Source organism: Rosa rugosa, chromosome 4 (assembly GCF_958449725.1).
Source record: "Rosa rugosa chromosome 4, drRosRugo1.1, whole genome shotgun sequence".
In the NCBI taxonomy this organism is placed as follows: Eukaryota; Viridiplantae; Streptophyta; class Magnoliopsida; order Rosales; family Rosaceae; genus Rosa; species Rosa rugosa.
This window is the reverse complement of record NC_084823.1, coordinates 54,309,873-54,322,511: the sequence shown is the minus strand read 5'-3', so window position 1 is coordinate 54,322,511 and position 12,639 is coordinate 54,309,873. Positions and strand designations below refer to the sequence as shown.

At 37.2% G+C, this 12,639-nt stretch overlaps 2 protein-coding genes across 2 annotated transcripts; both read right to left on the bottom strand.

The window, feature by feature from the left end:
• Positions 1–1,211: 1,211 nt before the first annotated feature.
• On the bottom strand, positions 1,212–3,269 carry LOC133746542 (COBRA-like protein 4). The gene is made up of 6 exons (XM_062174709.1): positions 3,177–3,269; positions 2,997–3,076; positions 2,362–2,818; positions 2,121–2,265; positions 1,757–2,037; positions 1,212–1,609 (listed from the first exon to the last, which is right to left on the bottom strand). The coding sequence occupies exons 1-6, from the start codon at positions 3,247–3,249 to the stop codon at positions 1,314–1,316; spliced, it is 1,332 nt and encodes a 443-aa protein (XP_062030693.1). The 5' UTR covers positions 3,250–3,269; the 3' UTR covers positions 1,212–1,313.
• A 2,706-nt stretch (positions 3,270–5,975) lies between these two features.
• Positions 5,976–11,676, bottom strand: LOC133745043 (COBRA-like protein 4). Its single transcript, XM_062173041.1, has 6 exons — positions 11,607–11,676; positions 11,444–11,538; positions 11,228–11,321; positions 9,373–9,726; positions 9,222–9,273; positions 5,976–6,075 (listed from the first exon to the last, which is right to left on the bottom strand). The coding sequence occupies exons 1-6, from the start codon at positions 11,674–11,676 to the stop codon at positions 5,976–5,978; spliced, it is 765 nt and encodes a 254-aa protein (XP_062029025.1).
• Positions 11,677–12,639: the final 963 nt, after the last annotated feature.

Here is a 12,639-nt window from a genome sequence, read left to right as displayed (position 1 = left end):
AATTAACCAAGATTAATATCATAATTAATTAAATATAATCATGTATATGTTCATCAAGATCTGGTAGAAAACAATTAGGAAGCCATGTATGTAAAATTTACAAAAGAAAAAAAATATATATATGGATGTGATAACAAGATCAAAACAAAAGAATTGAAGAAGAGAGGGATGAACGGAAGAGAAGGATAAGATGTATATATGCATAAATACGCCCTTGGATCTGCTGGTGGCCTTGTCAGTGATGACAACAGCCTCCAAAATGTTAGCAAACTACTCAAGATTCATAGTCTCCTTCTGGGTCTCCCAAGCCAGTCCAACAAATTGCACTCACAACTTTGCTAGAGAGATGAGACAATTATAATGAAAAGTGAAATTTGGGTTTGAAGTTTTGTCGGAAGAAACAACGTAACAACTTGAACACAGTGAACTGCTGGGTACAAATAGAATAAAGAGTTTCAGATTTTATGATTTCTTTTGTTATTATCTTAATTTAAGATGACTTTTAATGTCATTTCGTATAAGGATACAACTGTCTTTTCATATTAAATTGATTTGCTGGGTCTAAATATATATTTGTCGGGCATTTAGAAAGACCCTTAATATTATAACTCACTAATTAGAGCCTAAATAATAGGTTAAAAAATTGGAGCCTTAGGATGACATTAAGGGCTAAGATGATTTTACATGAAGCATCAATGCATCAGGTGCATTATAAAATTTTCTGAAAAATCATTTGTCATCCATGAAAACCCGCGCAACATCCATGCATGGTCAATGTCACCCGATATAAATTGTCCACATGTTTAAGCGTTTAACTTGAGTCTTGTCACACATAATAGGGCACGTGATTTTTCATCACAGTTACTGTTTTAATTTTTTTGGTTTCAAACCATAATAACTTGATAAATTAATTTTTATATCGATATATAGGGCTGTCAAATCGTAATGGAACTTTTATTTTACCACATTGATAAAATAATAACATATCTTCTCGGAGTTGAAGACTTGAAATTCTGGAGGTGAACTCACCTAACTCACCAAATGTGCCTTGTATATATGACTTATTTGAATATAAGTTCAAAAATCAAGTTGAATTGCTATGACATTTCTTTTTTATAACTTTTTAATCATGCTAAAAGCCTAAACTATACAAGTAATTAACCTAATTGCATCACCTAAACTATACAAGTGCCTTATTGTCCAAAAAAAATATTGATAAAAAAAAAAAAAAAAAGGTTTGCATCGCCCTTAGATGGGACGCTTGGATATGTATAAAGTGTATAATGATCCTACTTACATTTCTACAAACTAGATCACATAAAGACTAGCAGTACCAAAACCAAAAAGGTAGCCAGTGTAGAAGATGATATTGAAACTGGATATGAATTATAGAAAGCAGAGTTGGGTAGATAAGGGTATAGATCAGGAAGGGGCATCACGCACTCATCACCATTGAAGTAAAGCCTCAAAGGAAATGCCCAACCTTGATCTAATGTGAATGTATCCTTGTCCTTCTTAAGAATCAACTCTGTGTAGATATATCCCTTAGGCCCAGCTTCCCTTATTAGTTCATTAAGAGATTTTATGCCATAAAACATGCCAGTGTCATCTGCAGGTTAAAGTCAAACACAATAAAAGCTGGTTAAGAAAGAAGTTAGGACTTACATATACTATATCATTTAACAGATTATGATTAAATTGTAAGAATTACATATACTATATCATTTAACAGATTATGATAAAATTGTAGACTTACTTATGGGGCTGTATTGGATAAGTGGCTTATAGAGAAAGCTAGATATATTGGCCAGTTTGTTGAGATTTGGGTGCTGGACAACTAGTGTCCATTGTGTGTAATTCATGAGGAAGTTAAAATTGGTGATGGTAATTTTCACACGCCAATACTCTCTGTAGTTAGCTTTCACATGCCAATGAACTCGGATTGGGCACTTGTGTTCTGTGCATTGTAACAGTTGTGGTGCATTTTCCTTGGCTGAGGTTTTTGATTGTAGCAGACTTGAATCCTTGAGGTCATTCCTGCATGACGTTTCTAAAATATTAGACAAGACGTGTGTAAGGAGGTCGACGAATTGCCTCAAAGAAAAAGTAGCGTTACTTACACACAATTATTTGCATCGTTACAACCACAAGCACAAGATGGACAAGGAGTGATCAAGGGGTTGTAGAAGGAAGACAGAGACACACAGCACTTTGGGCTTTTAGAGGCCAGCAATTGTGAGTAAGTGCAAGTCAAACTCCATGTCACTGCCAAAGTTGAAGACAGCAAGAATTATACAAGTGCCCATTTTCATGTAATGTGATGAAACTAAACAGGGAAGGTAGAACTAGCAGCAAGCTTACTCATTGCTCGAGTTTTACTTCGGCCATCAGGTGACAAGGAAACCGAGGATGGCACAATGTTCGCGGCACTACAAGTATAGCCTGGTCCAGGACCAAGCAAAAAGAATTTCTTAGGAGGCTTTACTGTTTTATTTGAAGTGCCTGCAAAGCCAACACTGATCTGAAATGCTGCGACTGCAGTAGAAGGGTCTTGTCCCAATGATGTCAAAACACCACCCTTGCAGCAATTGGTGAACTGTTGGTTGTAAGGAGCTCCGGGAAGCAAGTCAATAACTGTAGGAGTTTTCTCACAACAAAGTGGGGTGTTCCCTTTGAATTTCGAACAGTCCCCTTGATCGGTCACTTTAGCTCCCACCATGGACCAGATCACTTCCTTCTTTGCCCATGTCCATCCTAAGCTCCATCCCGGGCTTGTGATTTGCCGGTACATTTGGTTGTTGCTTATTGACACTGCTGCCTGAGTTTGAGTTATTAGATATTAAGATATATATCATGGTAAGCTATCATGTATTCATATTTGAATCAACTTTTTTTTTTTAATCAACTTTTTTATTTCAAGTGAGTTTTGCATTATGAAGTTAACTACTGATTGCCTCTATATTGCTCCTATAAACATTCAGGTGACAAACACTCACCACATAGCCATCGGGGGTCCAAGACAAAACATCCCACTTGATATTTATGCTTCCAGAAGGATCAAAAGGATCATAAGCCACTAAACACATGGTTAAGGCCAAGTTAGAATAAGCAATGAGGCAGCAAATTTACAAATCATAGTCCTAATTAGATGTACTACTTGTCATACAAAAGTTCACCTGCAGAAGAAAATATTGCCAAAGCCATGAGAGATGCAAACAATGTGCTTCTTTTACACTTGGTAATCCCCATGGCTCAAGTTTTAGTTTTAGTTTTAGTATGTTGGGGTCTTTTTGTAGAACATCATATATTTCTGTGCTTATTTATAAGCAAGCAACTAGGCTCTAAACCAAAAAGTACTAATTTGTTGTCGGCAGGACTAAGCCCCGAGTTTGTTTGGTAGTTAGTTAACTGTGGTTTTCCACGTCATGTATATGCATATTAGATACATAATATATGTGGTATTATTCATGCGTAATGTAGTATGTCATTATAAATTCTAAACCAGTTTGATTCCAAGTTCGTGTATAGAAATAGAACTACAGATTATATTGACGTCATGATGATCTTCCACTAGAATTTAAAAGCGAGGGAAAAAGTCGATAGTGCAGTCCGGCCTCTTGATCCTGCCGGCGGTTCTGCACATAGAATATTGAACATAGTGGTGACCTCATAAGTTTCAGTGATTAACCAGTGAATCTGGAGATTGACTTTTCATATTATACTTAAAATGGTTTGATGATAATAGTATTGTTTTCCATTACAGTAGTCACTGTTGCTGGGTTGACATCTCTGAAGAGTTTCCCCTATTTATGTATTTGTTCTGACGTTTATATATCAGTAGTTTAGGATCAACTAGTATATGACTGGCTGACCTGAAGCCTGCAACTGATGAATTGATGATAACCTTGAGACACCAATACTATAATTCATATGTCTAGAATTTCCAAATTAGATTCTTTTTTGTCCATTATACCGTGTTAGCGCGTATGTTCTACTCATATGTCGTCACGTATTAACACACAAGTACGTGGAGGCCAAACAATTACTTAGTTAACATGTTGTTGGGCCTTGTATTTACTTCATCCCTAGTTTACCAAAATTGAGTAGATATCTAAAACCATAGTTCCTTACATTTGTTGATTTCAATGATGCTAAAACCATATGAGAAGCCTAACTCCATCACCTTTACATGGGAAGCTTAAATAAACCATGCCAGCTCTTGCATATTTTACTAGCTTGATCACAGAAAGGCTACCAGTATCAAAACCATATAAGGGCATGTTTGTTTCCTGGGATTGTCATAGTCCGCCTTAATTTCTATAATTGTCCCAGACTCCTCAAGCTTGGCTTATGTTATACTATGTCCAGACTCATGTTTGGTGCTGGAAGGACTAATAACTACCAACCCGAAGACCTGGACTCCATCAACACCACAGACCTGCGACACCATCAACATCATCAACAATTTCTCTCAGACTTCTCATATCAAAGCCATACCCAATTTCTCTTCTAGTCAAGCCAAGGTGCTCGCGTTCTTCGTCAAGGGATCTGGGTTTCCAGTCAAGCCAAGGTGCCCGCAGTTCTTCCCAGATAAATTCTACTTCCAGAATCGAAGTCCTTGACCCAAATTCAAAATTATGCAATTCCAATCAATACCCATCTAAGCAAACAAAACATCCAATACCCAATTCTCAAAATATGATCTTTCATTGATTCATTCAAGCACAAAAACAATTAATTATCAGAAGACGTATAGTAAGAAAAGTTGGCACCTTTTATCAATTATCATACTAGAACCCTAGAACGGGTGTGAGCAATAATCTGATTTCCAATCATCCAATTTGGTTTCTTCTCAACTTTCAATTTGCAGAAGCTTCCAAGGAAGTTCGTTGGACATGGTTTGAGGAGGTGAGATTTGCATAAGCTTTCAAAGGAGTTCGTCGGACATGGTTTGAGGAGGTGAGAATATATGATGAGAGAGTTTGTCGATCACTAAAGCAGAGAGAAATGAGGGCTTCCACAATCCCATGGTTTTTGGGGTCTCTATGGTAGAAGGTGTTAGAAAGATTTTGGGACTCTAGAGTCTCATTTAAAACAGTCCTGGTTGTTGCCAAACATGGGATTATTGTAACACAAGCTGATAAGGATGTCCAATCACATCCAATCTCATGTAACAAACACCCCTTAAGGGTAGCAAGTGTAGAAGATGAATTGAAATTGGATTTGCTTCAAGACAGGCAAAGTTAGGTAGATGAGGATATATATCAGGAAGGGGCATCATGCACTCATCACCACTGAAGTAAATTTTCGGAGGAAATGCCCAACCATGCTCTAATGTAAATGTCCTCTTCTCCTTTTTAAGAATCAACTCTGTATAGATATATCCATGAGGCCCCGCTTCCATTAGTGAATCATTAACATATTTTATGCCATAAAACATTCATGTGTCATCTGCATATGTAAATAGATTAGGCTGCTAGCTGAGGAGTAATGAAGAAAAGCAATACATCATTGTAAGTAAAATCATGGACGTACTTATTGAGCCGTAATTATTGAGTGGCCTATACAGAAAACCAGAAACATTGGCAAGTTTGTTTAGATTTGGGTGCTGAGCAGCAAGTGTCCACTGTGAATAGTTCATCCAGTAGTTAAAATTTGTGATGGTGATCTTTACACGCCAATACTCTCTGTAATTAGCCTTGACATGCCAATGAACTCGAATTGGGCACGTGTTATGTGCATTGCAACACGTGTTATGTGCATTGCAACATTCATTGTGTTGTAATCCCTATAGCAGTGGTTTTCGAGTTTACCACGCTCGAATCCTTAAGGTCATTGTTCTTGCTTTATGTTCTTTACAATATTAGTATACAAAGTGTTTGATGAATCATTTCAAAGAGAATAAAGCAAGGATCACTCGGCAAGCGAAAAATTAAAGCAGTTATTCTCCATTGTGGGAAAATTGGATAGGCAACTTACACAAAATTATTGACATCCTTACAACCATGAGAACAAGATGTACAGGGAGTGATGATGGGATTGTAAGACGATGACAAAGAGACACAGTAGGTTGTTTTTGTTGGTTTGTGGCTTAAATTAATTAGCCCATCAATTATCTTTTGGACTAAGCCCACATAATTAACCTAATTCTATTAGGTTTTGGAGTATGCCTCATGCACATATAAATATATGCTTTCTGTCACCAATTAAGGTGTGAGAGACAAAAGAAAAAAAGCCGCAACTTAGGGTTATTGAGAAGTAGCTGCAGTTTTGGGGTTCTATAGAAAATTACATTTTGCCTTGTTGCTTTTGTTCTTGTGAGCGACAATATATATTTGAGGCAGTTATTCTTCTATTTGGTCTTTCTCTTTCGGTGAGTGTATTCGGGTGTAATCGGGTATGGGTTTGAGTGCTAAACACCTTGTAATCTCCTTTTGATATTAGTGGAATCTCCTCACCGTTTCCGCCCGTGGATGTAACCCTTTGATTTTGGGGTGAACCACGTAAATCTTTGGTCTTCTGTATTTTTTCTATTAATTTATCTTTTCATATTTCTGATACTTCATACCTATTTGACGCTTCCGCACAACAAGTGGTATCAGAGCACAGGCTACGCTTGGGCAATTTGATTCAATGATGAAGTCTGTTTCTTCGATGAAATATGAGATTGATAAATTTAACGGGAGGAATGATTTCAACCTTTGGCGTTTGAAGATGCGAGCCCTATTAGTTCAACAAAGGTTATTAAAGGCGCTGAAAGGTGTGAATGCTTTGCCAACTACTTTGTCAGAAGAAGAAAAAGGAGACATGTTAGAACGAGCACATAGTGCAATTTGTTGTGTCTATCTGATGAGGTTCTGCGTGAAGTTGCTGATGAGACAACTGCACCTGGATTGTGGCTAAAGCTAGAGAAATTATATATGACCAAATCCCTGACCAGTCGACTATATTTGAAGCAACGACTATACACTCTTCGTATGTCTGAAGGTACACCTGTTCAAAGCCATATTGATGAATTTAATAAGCTTATATCTGATTTGAGAAGTATGGATGTGAAAATTGATGATGAAGATCAGGCTTTGATTTTGCTATGCTCTTTGCCTCTTTCTTTTGATAATTTTGTTGACACCATGCTGTATGGAAGAGAGGCTATCTCTTTAGAAGATGTCAAAGCAGCTTTGAGTTCTAGAGAACTGAAGAAGAAAGTGTTAGAGAATTTGAATGATAATCAAGATCATGGTTTGGTAGTTCGAGGTAGAGAAGAAAGCAGTAATAGAGGAAGTTCGAGATCTAAGTCTCGAATTAGAAAAGGTACTTGCCACTATTGTCACAAAGAAGGTCATTGGAAACCTGAATGCCCTAAACTCAAAGATAGAGGTAAGTCTTCTGAAAAATTTTCTAGTGATGATGCGAATTATGTGGATGATGAGTCTACTACTTTTGATTTTGCCTTATTTGCTAGTGATTCTTCTGTTAATGCTTGGTTGCTTGATTCGGGTTGCTCGCACCATATGTGCTTCAATCGAGATTGGTTTGACAATTATCAGTCTATTGATGGAAGGTCTGTCTTTATGGGGGATAATACTCCTAATAAAGTAATGGGGATTGGAACAGTTCGAATTAAGATGCATGATGGAATTATCAGGACTTTGACAAAGGTTAGGCATGTCCCAGATTTGAAGAACATGTTGTACAATTTGATGGAATTATCAAATTGCAATTTGATATCTTTGGGTACTCTTGATTCACAAGGCTATAAGTATTCGTCTCAAGGTGGAGTTTTAAGAGTTAGTAAGGGTGCTCTTGTTGTGATTCAGGAAAAGTTGATTTGCCATAACCTCTACGTACTTCAGGGTAGCACAATTATTGGTGCTTCATCAGTTGCCTCTTCATCAAGTCCATATTCAGATTTTGGTACAGGTGTATTTGTTGAGGGCCAATTTGATCAGTTTTGTGAAGATCAGATAGTGAGACACCGCACTATTTTGAAGACACCACGTATAAAAATTGCAGAACATATTTGTGGATCCCTCATAGAGAAAGCGCTTTGCATGCTTTCTAACTTGGATAAGTCTAAGGACTTTGATGCTGAATCTGTTAGTTCCTACTAGTTGATTAATTGGTCTCCATCATCCGCATTTTGTATGAAGACTCCAATTAAGGTATGGTTTGGTACTCATGCTGATTATTCTTATATTAGTTGTCCTGTTGGTGCTCATGTGAGTGATGGTAAACTTGAGTGGAGGGAAAAATTTAAATTCCATGGATTTGCGTATGGGGTGAATAATTATGACTTGTGGTTTGTTCAATCTAAGTCACCCAAATTTGTAATCGGCCAAGTTATGAACTTTGAAGAGTATGCCATGCTATTTGGAGGAGAGTCTATTGATGCAAGTTCGGGCCACGGTGTTAGTAAGCAGGTGGAGCTTGTTCAAGCTTCAGAGAAAGTGTTAGACTGCACTTTTATTCAGCCTAGTCAGGAGATGCTTGTTTTTGTTAGTGATATTGAAGAGAACCAACTTCAATTCTACAAGGTTGCTTTGTATGAAGAAATTCAGTCTCTTCGTCAGAGTCATCTAATTTTGATTAAGCCAGTTCCTGTTTGCAAGTTCAAGCTTGGCTTGGGCTTGATTGCTATTCGCATTTAGTACCCCTTCGGGGTTTGATGGAGGAGACATTCGGAGGAGATTTTAGTTAATTTAAGCCAAGGTGGAGATTGTTGGTTTGTGGCTTAAATTAATAAGCCCATCAATTATCTTTTGGACTAAGCCCACATAATTAACCTAATTCTATTAGGTTTTGGAGTATGCCTCATGCACATATAAATATATGCTTTCTGTCACCAATTAAGGTGTGAGAGAGAAAAGAAAAAAGCCGCAACTTAGGGTTATTGAGAAGTAGCCGCAGTTTTGGGGTTCTATAGAAAATTACATTTTGCCTTGTTGCTTTTGTTCTTGTGAGCGACAATATATATTTGAGGTAGTTATTCTTCTATTTGGTCTTTCTCTTTCCGTGAGTGTATTCGGGTTTTGGGTTTGAGTGCTAAACACCTTGTAATCTCCTTTTGATATTAGTGGAATCTCCTCATTGTTTCCGCCCGTGGATGTAACCCTTTGATTTTGGGGTGAACCACGTAAATCTTTGGTCTTCTGGATTTTTTCTATTAATTTATCTTTTCATATTTCTGATACTTCATACCTGTTTGACGCTTCCGCACAACAGTTTTCTCAGAGGCCAGGAATTGCGAGTAAGTGCAAGTCAAACTCCAAGACACTGCCGAAATAAAGAACAGAAAGAATTATACAAGTATACAACTAGTTAGACATGCATATCTGATTTGTTCAAACATTGAAGAAGAAGAAGGAAGCTCACTCATTGCTATAGTTACACGACGACGATCAGGTGAGAAGGAAACTGTGGATGGTACAATAGTTGCAGCACTGCAAGTGTAGCCTGGTCCAGGACCAAGCAAGAAAAAATTCTTCGGAAGCGTGACTGCTTTATTAGAAGTGCCTGAAAGGCCGACACTGACCTGAAATGCTGAGACTGCACCAGAAGGGTCTTGTTCCAATGAAGCCAAAACACCACTCTTGCAGCAATTGGTGAACTGTTGGTTATAAGGAACTCTGGGAAGCAAGTCAATAACTGTTGTAGTCTTCTTACAACAATGTGGTATGATACCTTTGAATTTGGAACAGTCTCCTTGGTCGGTGGCTTGAGCTCCCACAATGGACTGATAGCTAAATTAAAAGCTATTGATTTTCCTTATTCTTCTGCAAATATGTCAATCGTAGTATAGAGAAATAAGGGTCTCCCGCAGAGGATTAAGTTAAACTAAGTGCTTCAACAAAAGTCAAAAACGTGACTGCAGTTCCTACTGAACAGCAGTCAAAAGACAAACTACAAATCTAACCAAAACAACCCAGAAAAATATGAAAATTTACAGAGACGTACTAGACACACAAAGCGTCCAGCACACAAAATTTGGGAATTTTTGGATTTCGTTTACTATGAAAGTAAAATACGTGAAAACAGAGGACAGAAGGAGAAACGAAACTGAGACAGATTTGAGATTGGTTGATATCAAGATAATGAAACTAGCTAGGAAGGAAGTATCCACCCCCAACAATCACACACAACACACTTTGTCCAATTTACTACCAATTAACTTAGTTGAAGATGCTCAGATTGGCTCGGTACGTTTGAACACAACCTATTACCCTTTCTTACTTTGTACGCTAGGCAGGAAGTGCTCTACACCTAGACTATTCCCAAGCAATGCAACCTAAAGGTACGTTTATTAGATTAAACATGCAGAGATCATTAAGTTTGAAAAGAGTTTGAGCAATCACTAGGCATCGCAAATAACTTAGAGCCTTGCTAAACCTAGAATTTTGTTTACTTGCTAGTGAAAACTACCAATTACTTCTCTAGATAATTTGAGGAATCCAACTATTGATCCAGGCATCAAACAATCAAAGTATTAGAACCCTAGCATGCATACTAAGTAGGCCTCCAAAGCATACAAACATAGAATTCATCAATGAGAAATTGGTAAACAAAACCTCAACTTTATTAATTGGAAAACAAATTGAATGTCAAAGCATGTTGTGGATCATGTCTAGGGGCTTCAACTGCCCCCTAACTACTGGAAATGTAGTTACACATAATGGAAATCAAAAACACAAAGGAGTTCATGGAGGAAGAAGACAACAAAAATCAGAAAATTGGAAAATACGGATCAGCGATCGATCTCGGGAATTCCAACGATCGATCGTTTATGGTGTGATTCTGCAGTCTTGGTTCTCCTTCAGCTCTGGTGCGTCTATGCTTCGTCGTATGTGAGATGATCTCCTTTTCTTGAACGTCCAAGGAGAGATTTTATTTCAGTTTGTAACTCTTTCCTCCTTTTCTTTTGGGACTCCAACTCCTTGATTAATGTTCTGATTGATTTAGGATTCATTGACATCCTTCTATCCAATAGGAGCAGCCAAGAGAATTAATTGCTGAATATCTTTTACTTCATATTGCCTTAAGCTTCCTTGATTCATCAAGAGTCCACAATTCTCCATCAATTGCACATATCTCCTTCCTTTTGCTCTTATTTCTTTCCTTACTTCGGAAAACCTAATAAACATAAAAACAACTAAATTAACCAGAAAATAAGATAAACTAACAAAGTAAATATGGGAATTAACAACATTATTATCGCATAATTATGCTCCTATCATGGACCAGATCACTTCCTTCTTCGCCCATGTCCTCCATCCGGGGTTTGTGATATGCCGGTACATTTGGTTGTTGCTCATTGTCACTGCTGCCTGAGTACGTTCGAGCAACTTTAAGTTCTAAAAATTTATATCATGAAGCTAACTAATTAGCTCTATAGCACTCCTATAAATGTTTGAATTATGTTAAACAAGTTGTAGAACGTAACACTTACAACACAGCCATCAGGAGTCCAAGACAAAACATCCCAGTTGATATTTATGCTCCCATATGGATCAAAAGGATCATAAGCCACTGAAGCAGGAGTTTTGGCAAGTTAATTAGAACAAGCAAATCACACTAGAAAACTAAATAAAGTTCTAATGCTAGAACCTTACCTTCGGAAAGAAATGTAGCCAAAGTCATGACAGAAAACAATGCACTTATTTTACATTTAGCAATCTCCATGGTTCAAGTAATAGTATGTTGAAGCTCTTGTAGAACAACATATTCACCATTTATAAGCAAGCAACTAGGCTCTGATCTATAATGTATTAATTTTTTATAAGCTCCCAATTTTTCGGTTAGTTTGTTCAAATTTGATCTTCCACGTACACGTCATTTTCTGCTATTGCATGTTGAACTAAATCAGTTTCCAAATTAATCTTATCAGTACTATATTCGCAGTCCTTGATGTGGTCTTTGCGAATCAACTCGAGACTGACTTTAAAGATTATGAATAAATTACTGTTAAACTATGTTTAGGATCTACAATTTGGCTGTTTAACTAGGATCTAAATCGTATCTTCATAAATAAGTGTTCATCTCTTCATGAAAGTGAACAAGTTCTAATGTGAAGCCACCTGAAATGACTTTCCCACGTGAGTTTAGACTCTGAATAAATCAGATAGAATTGGTAAAATCATATCTCCTAGCAATTTGGCTGCTCATATTTTATAAGCAAGTTAACGGGATCAACCAACTTCTTACATAAGCAAGTTGATTGATGCAAAATATGAGTAGCGCTTTCAGGATGAAAGTCGGTTTCGGTTACAAGGCCCAAGTCGATGCCCAAGTACAAGTCTGATCTTCTATATAACCAAGTTCAGACTTGGACAAGATTGGGTTACTAGATCCATAACTGATTGGGCCATTTAAATTGGTCTTATTGACTTCTTCTTAAAGGCTTATTGAGGAAAACAAATCGAAGGATTTTGGTTAAGGTTGTCAATTACAACATGACACTCCTACACAAAGTAAAACATGTTGAACCTGCAAGGTTGAAGACAGGTCAATTGCAAGTCAATCTGACACAACTTTATTACCTAGAACTCGATTAAATTTGGGTTTGAACTTATGGATACTATATTAATTAGATCAGGTTAAAATTTACATATTTCAACACGACCACGTCCAACACATTTATAGACT

What these genes read in the sequence shown, in the direction of transcription:
- LOC133745043 (XM_062173041.1), bottom strand. Translation starts at nt 11,676, where the DNA reads ATGGAGATTGCTAAATGTAAAATAAGTGCATTGTTTTCTGTCATGACT. An exon ending in GGAAGTGATCTGGTCCATGA is followed by an intron (nt 9,727 to 11,227) that starts TAGGAGCATAAT and finishes ATCAGTCCATTG; the next exon opens with TGGGAGCTCAAGCCACCGAC. An exon ending in TCGTGTAACTATAGCAATGA is followed by an intron (nt 9,274 to 9,372) that starts GTGAGCTTCCTT and finishes TTATTTCGGCAG; the next exon opens with TGTCTTGGAGTTTGACTTGC.
- LOC133746542 (XM_062174709.1), bottom strand. Translation starts at nt 3,249, where the DNA reads ATGGGGATTACCAAGTGTAAAAGAAGCACATTGTTTGCATCTCTCATG. An exon ending in GGACCCCCGATGGCTATGTG is followed by an intron (nt 2,819 to 2,996) that starts GTGAGTGTTTGT and finishes ACTCAAACTCAG; the next exon opens with GCAGCAGTGTCAATAAGCAA. An exon ending in AACGATGCAAATAATTGTGT is followed by an intron (nt 2,038 to 2,120) that starts GTAAGTAACGCT and finishes AACGTCATGCAG; the next exon opens with GAATGACCTCAAGGATTCAA.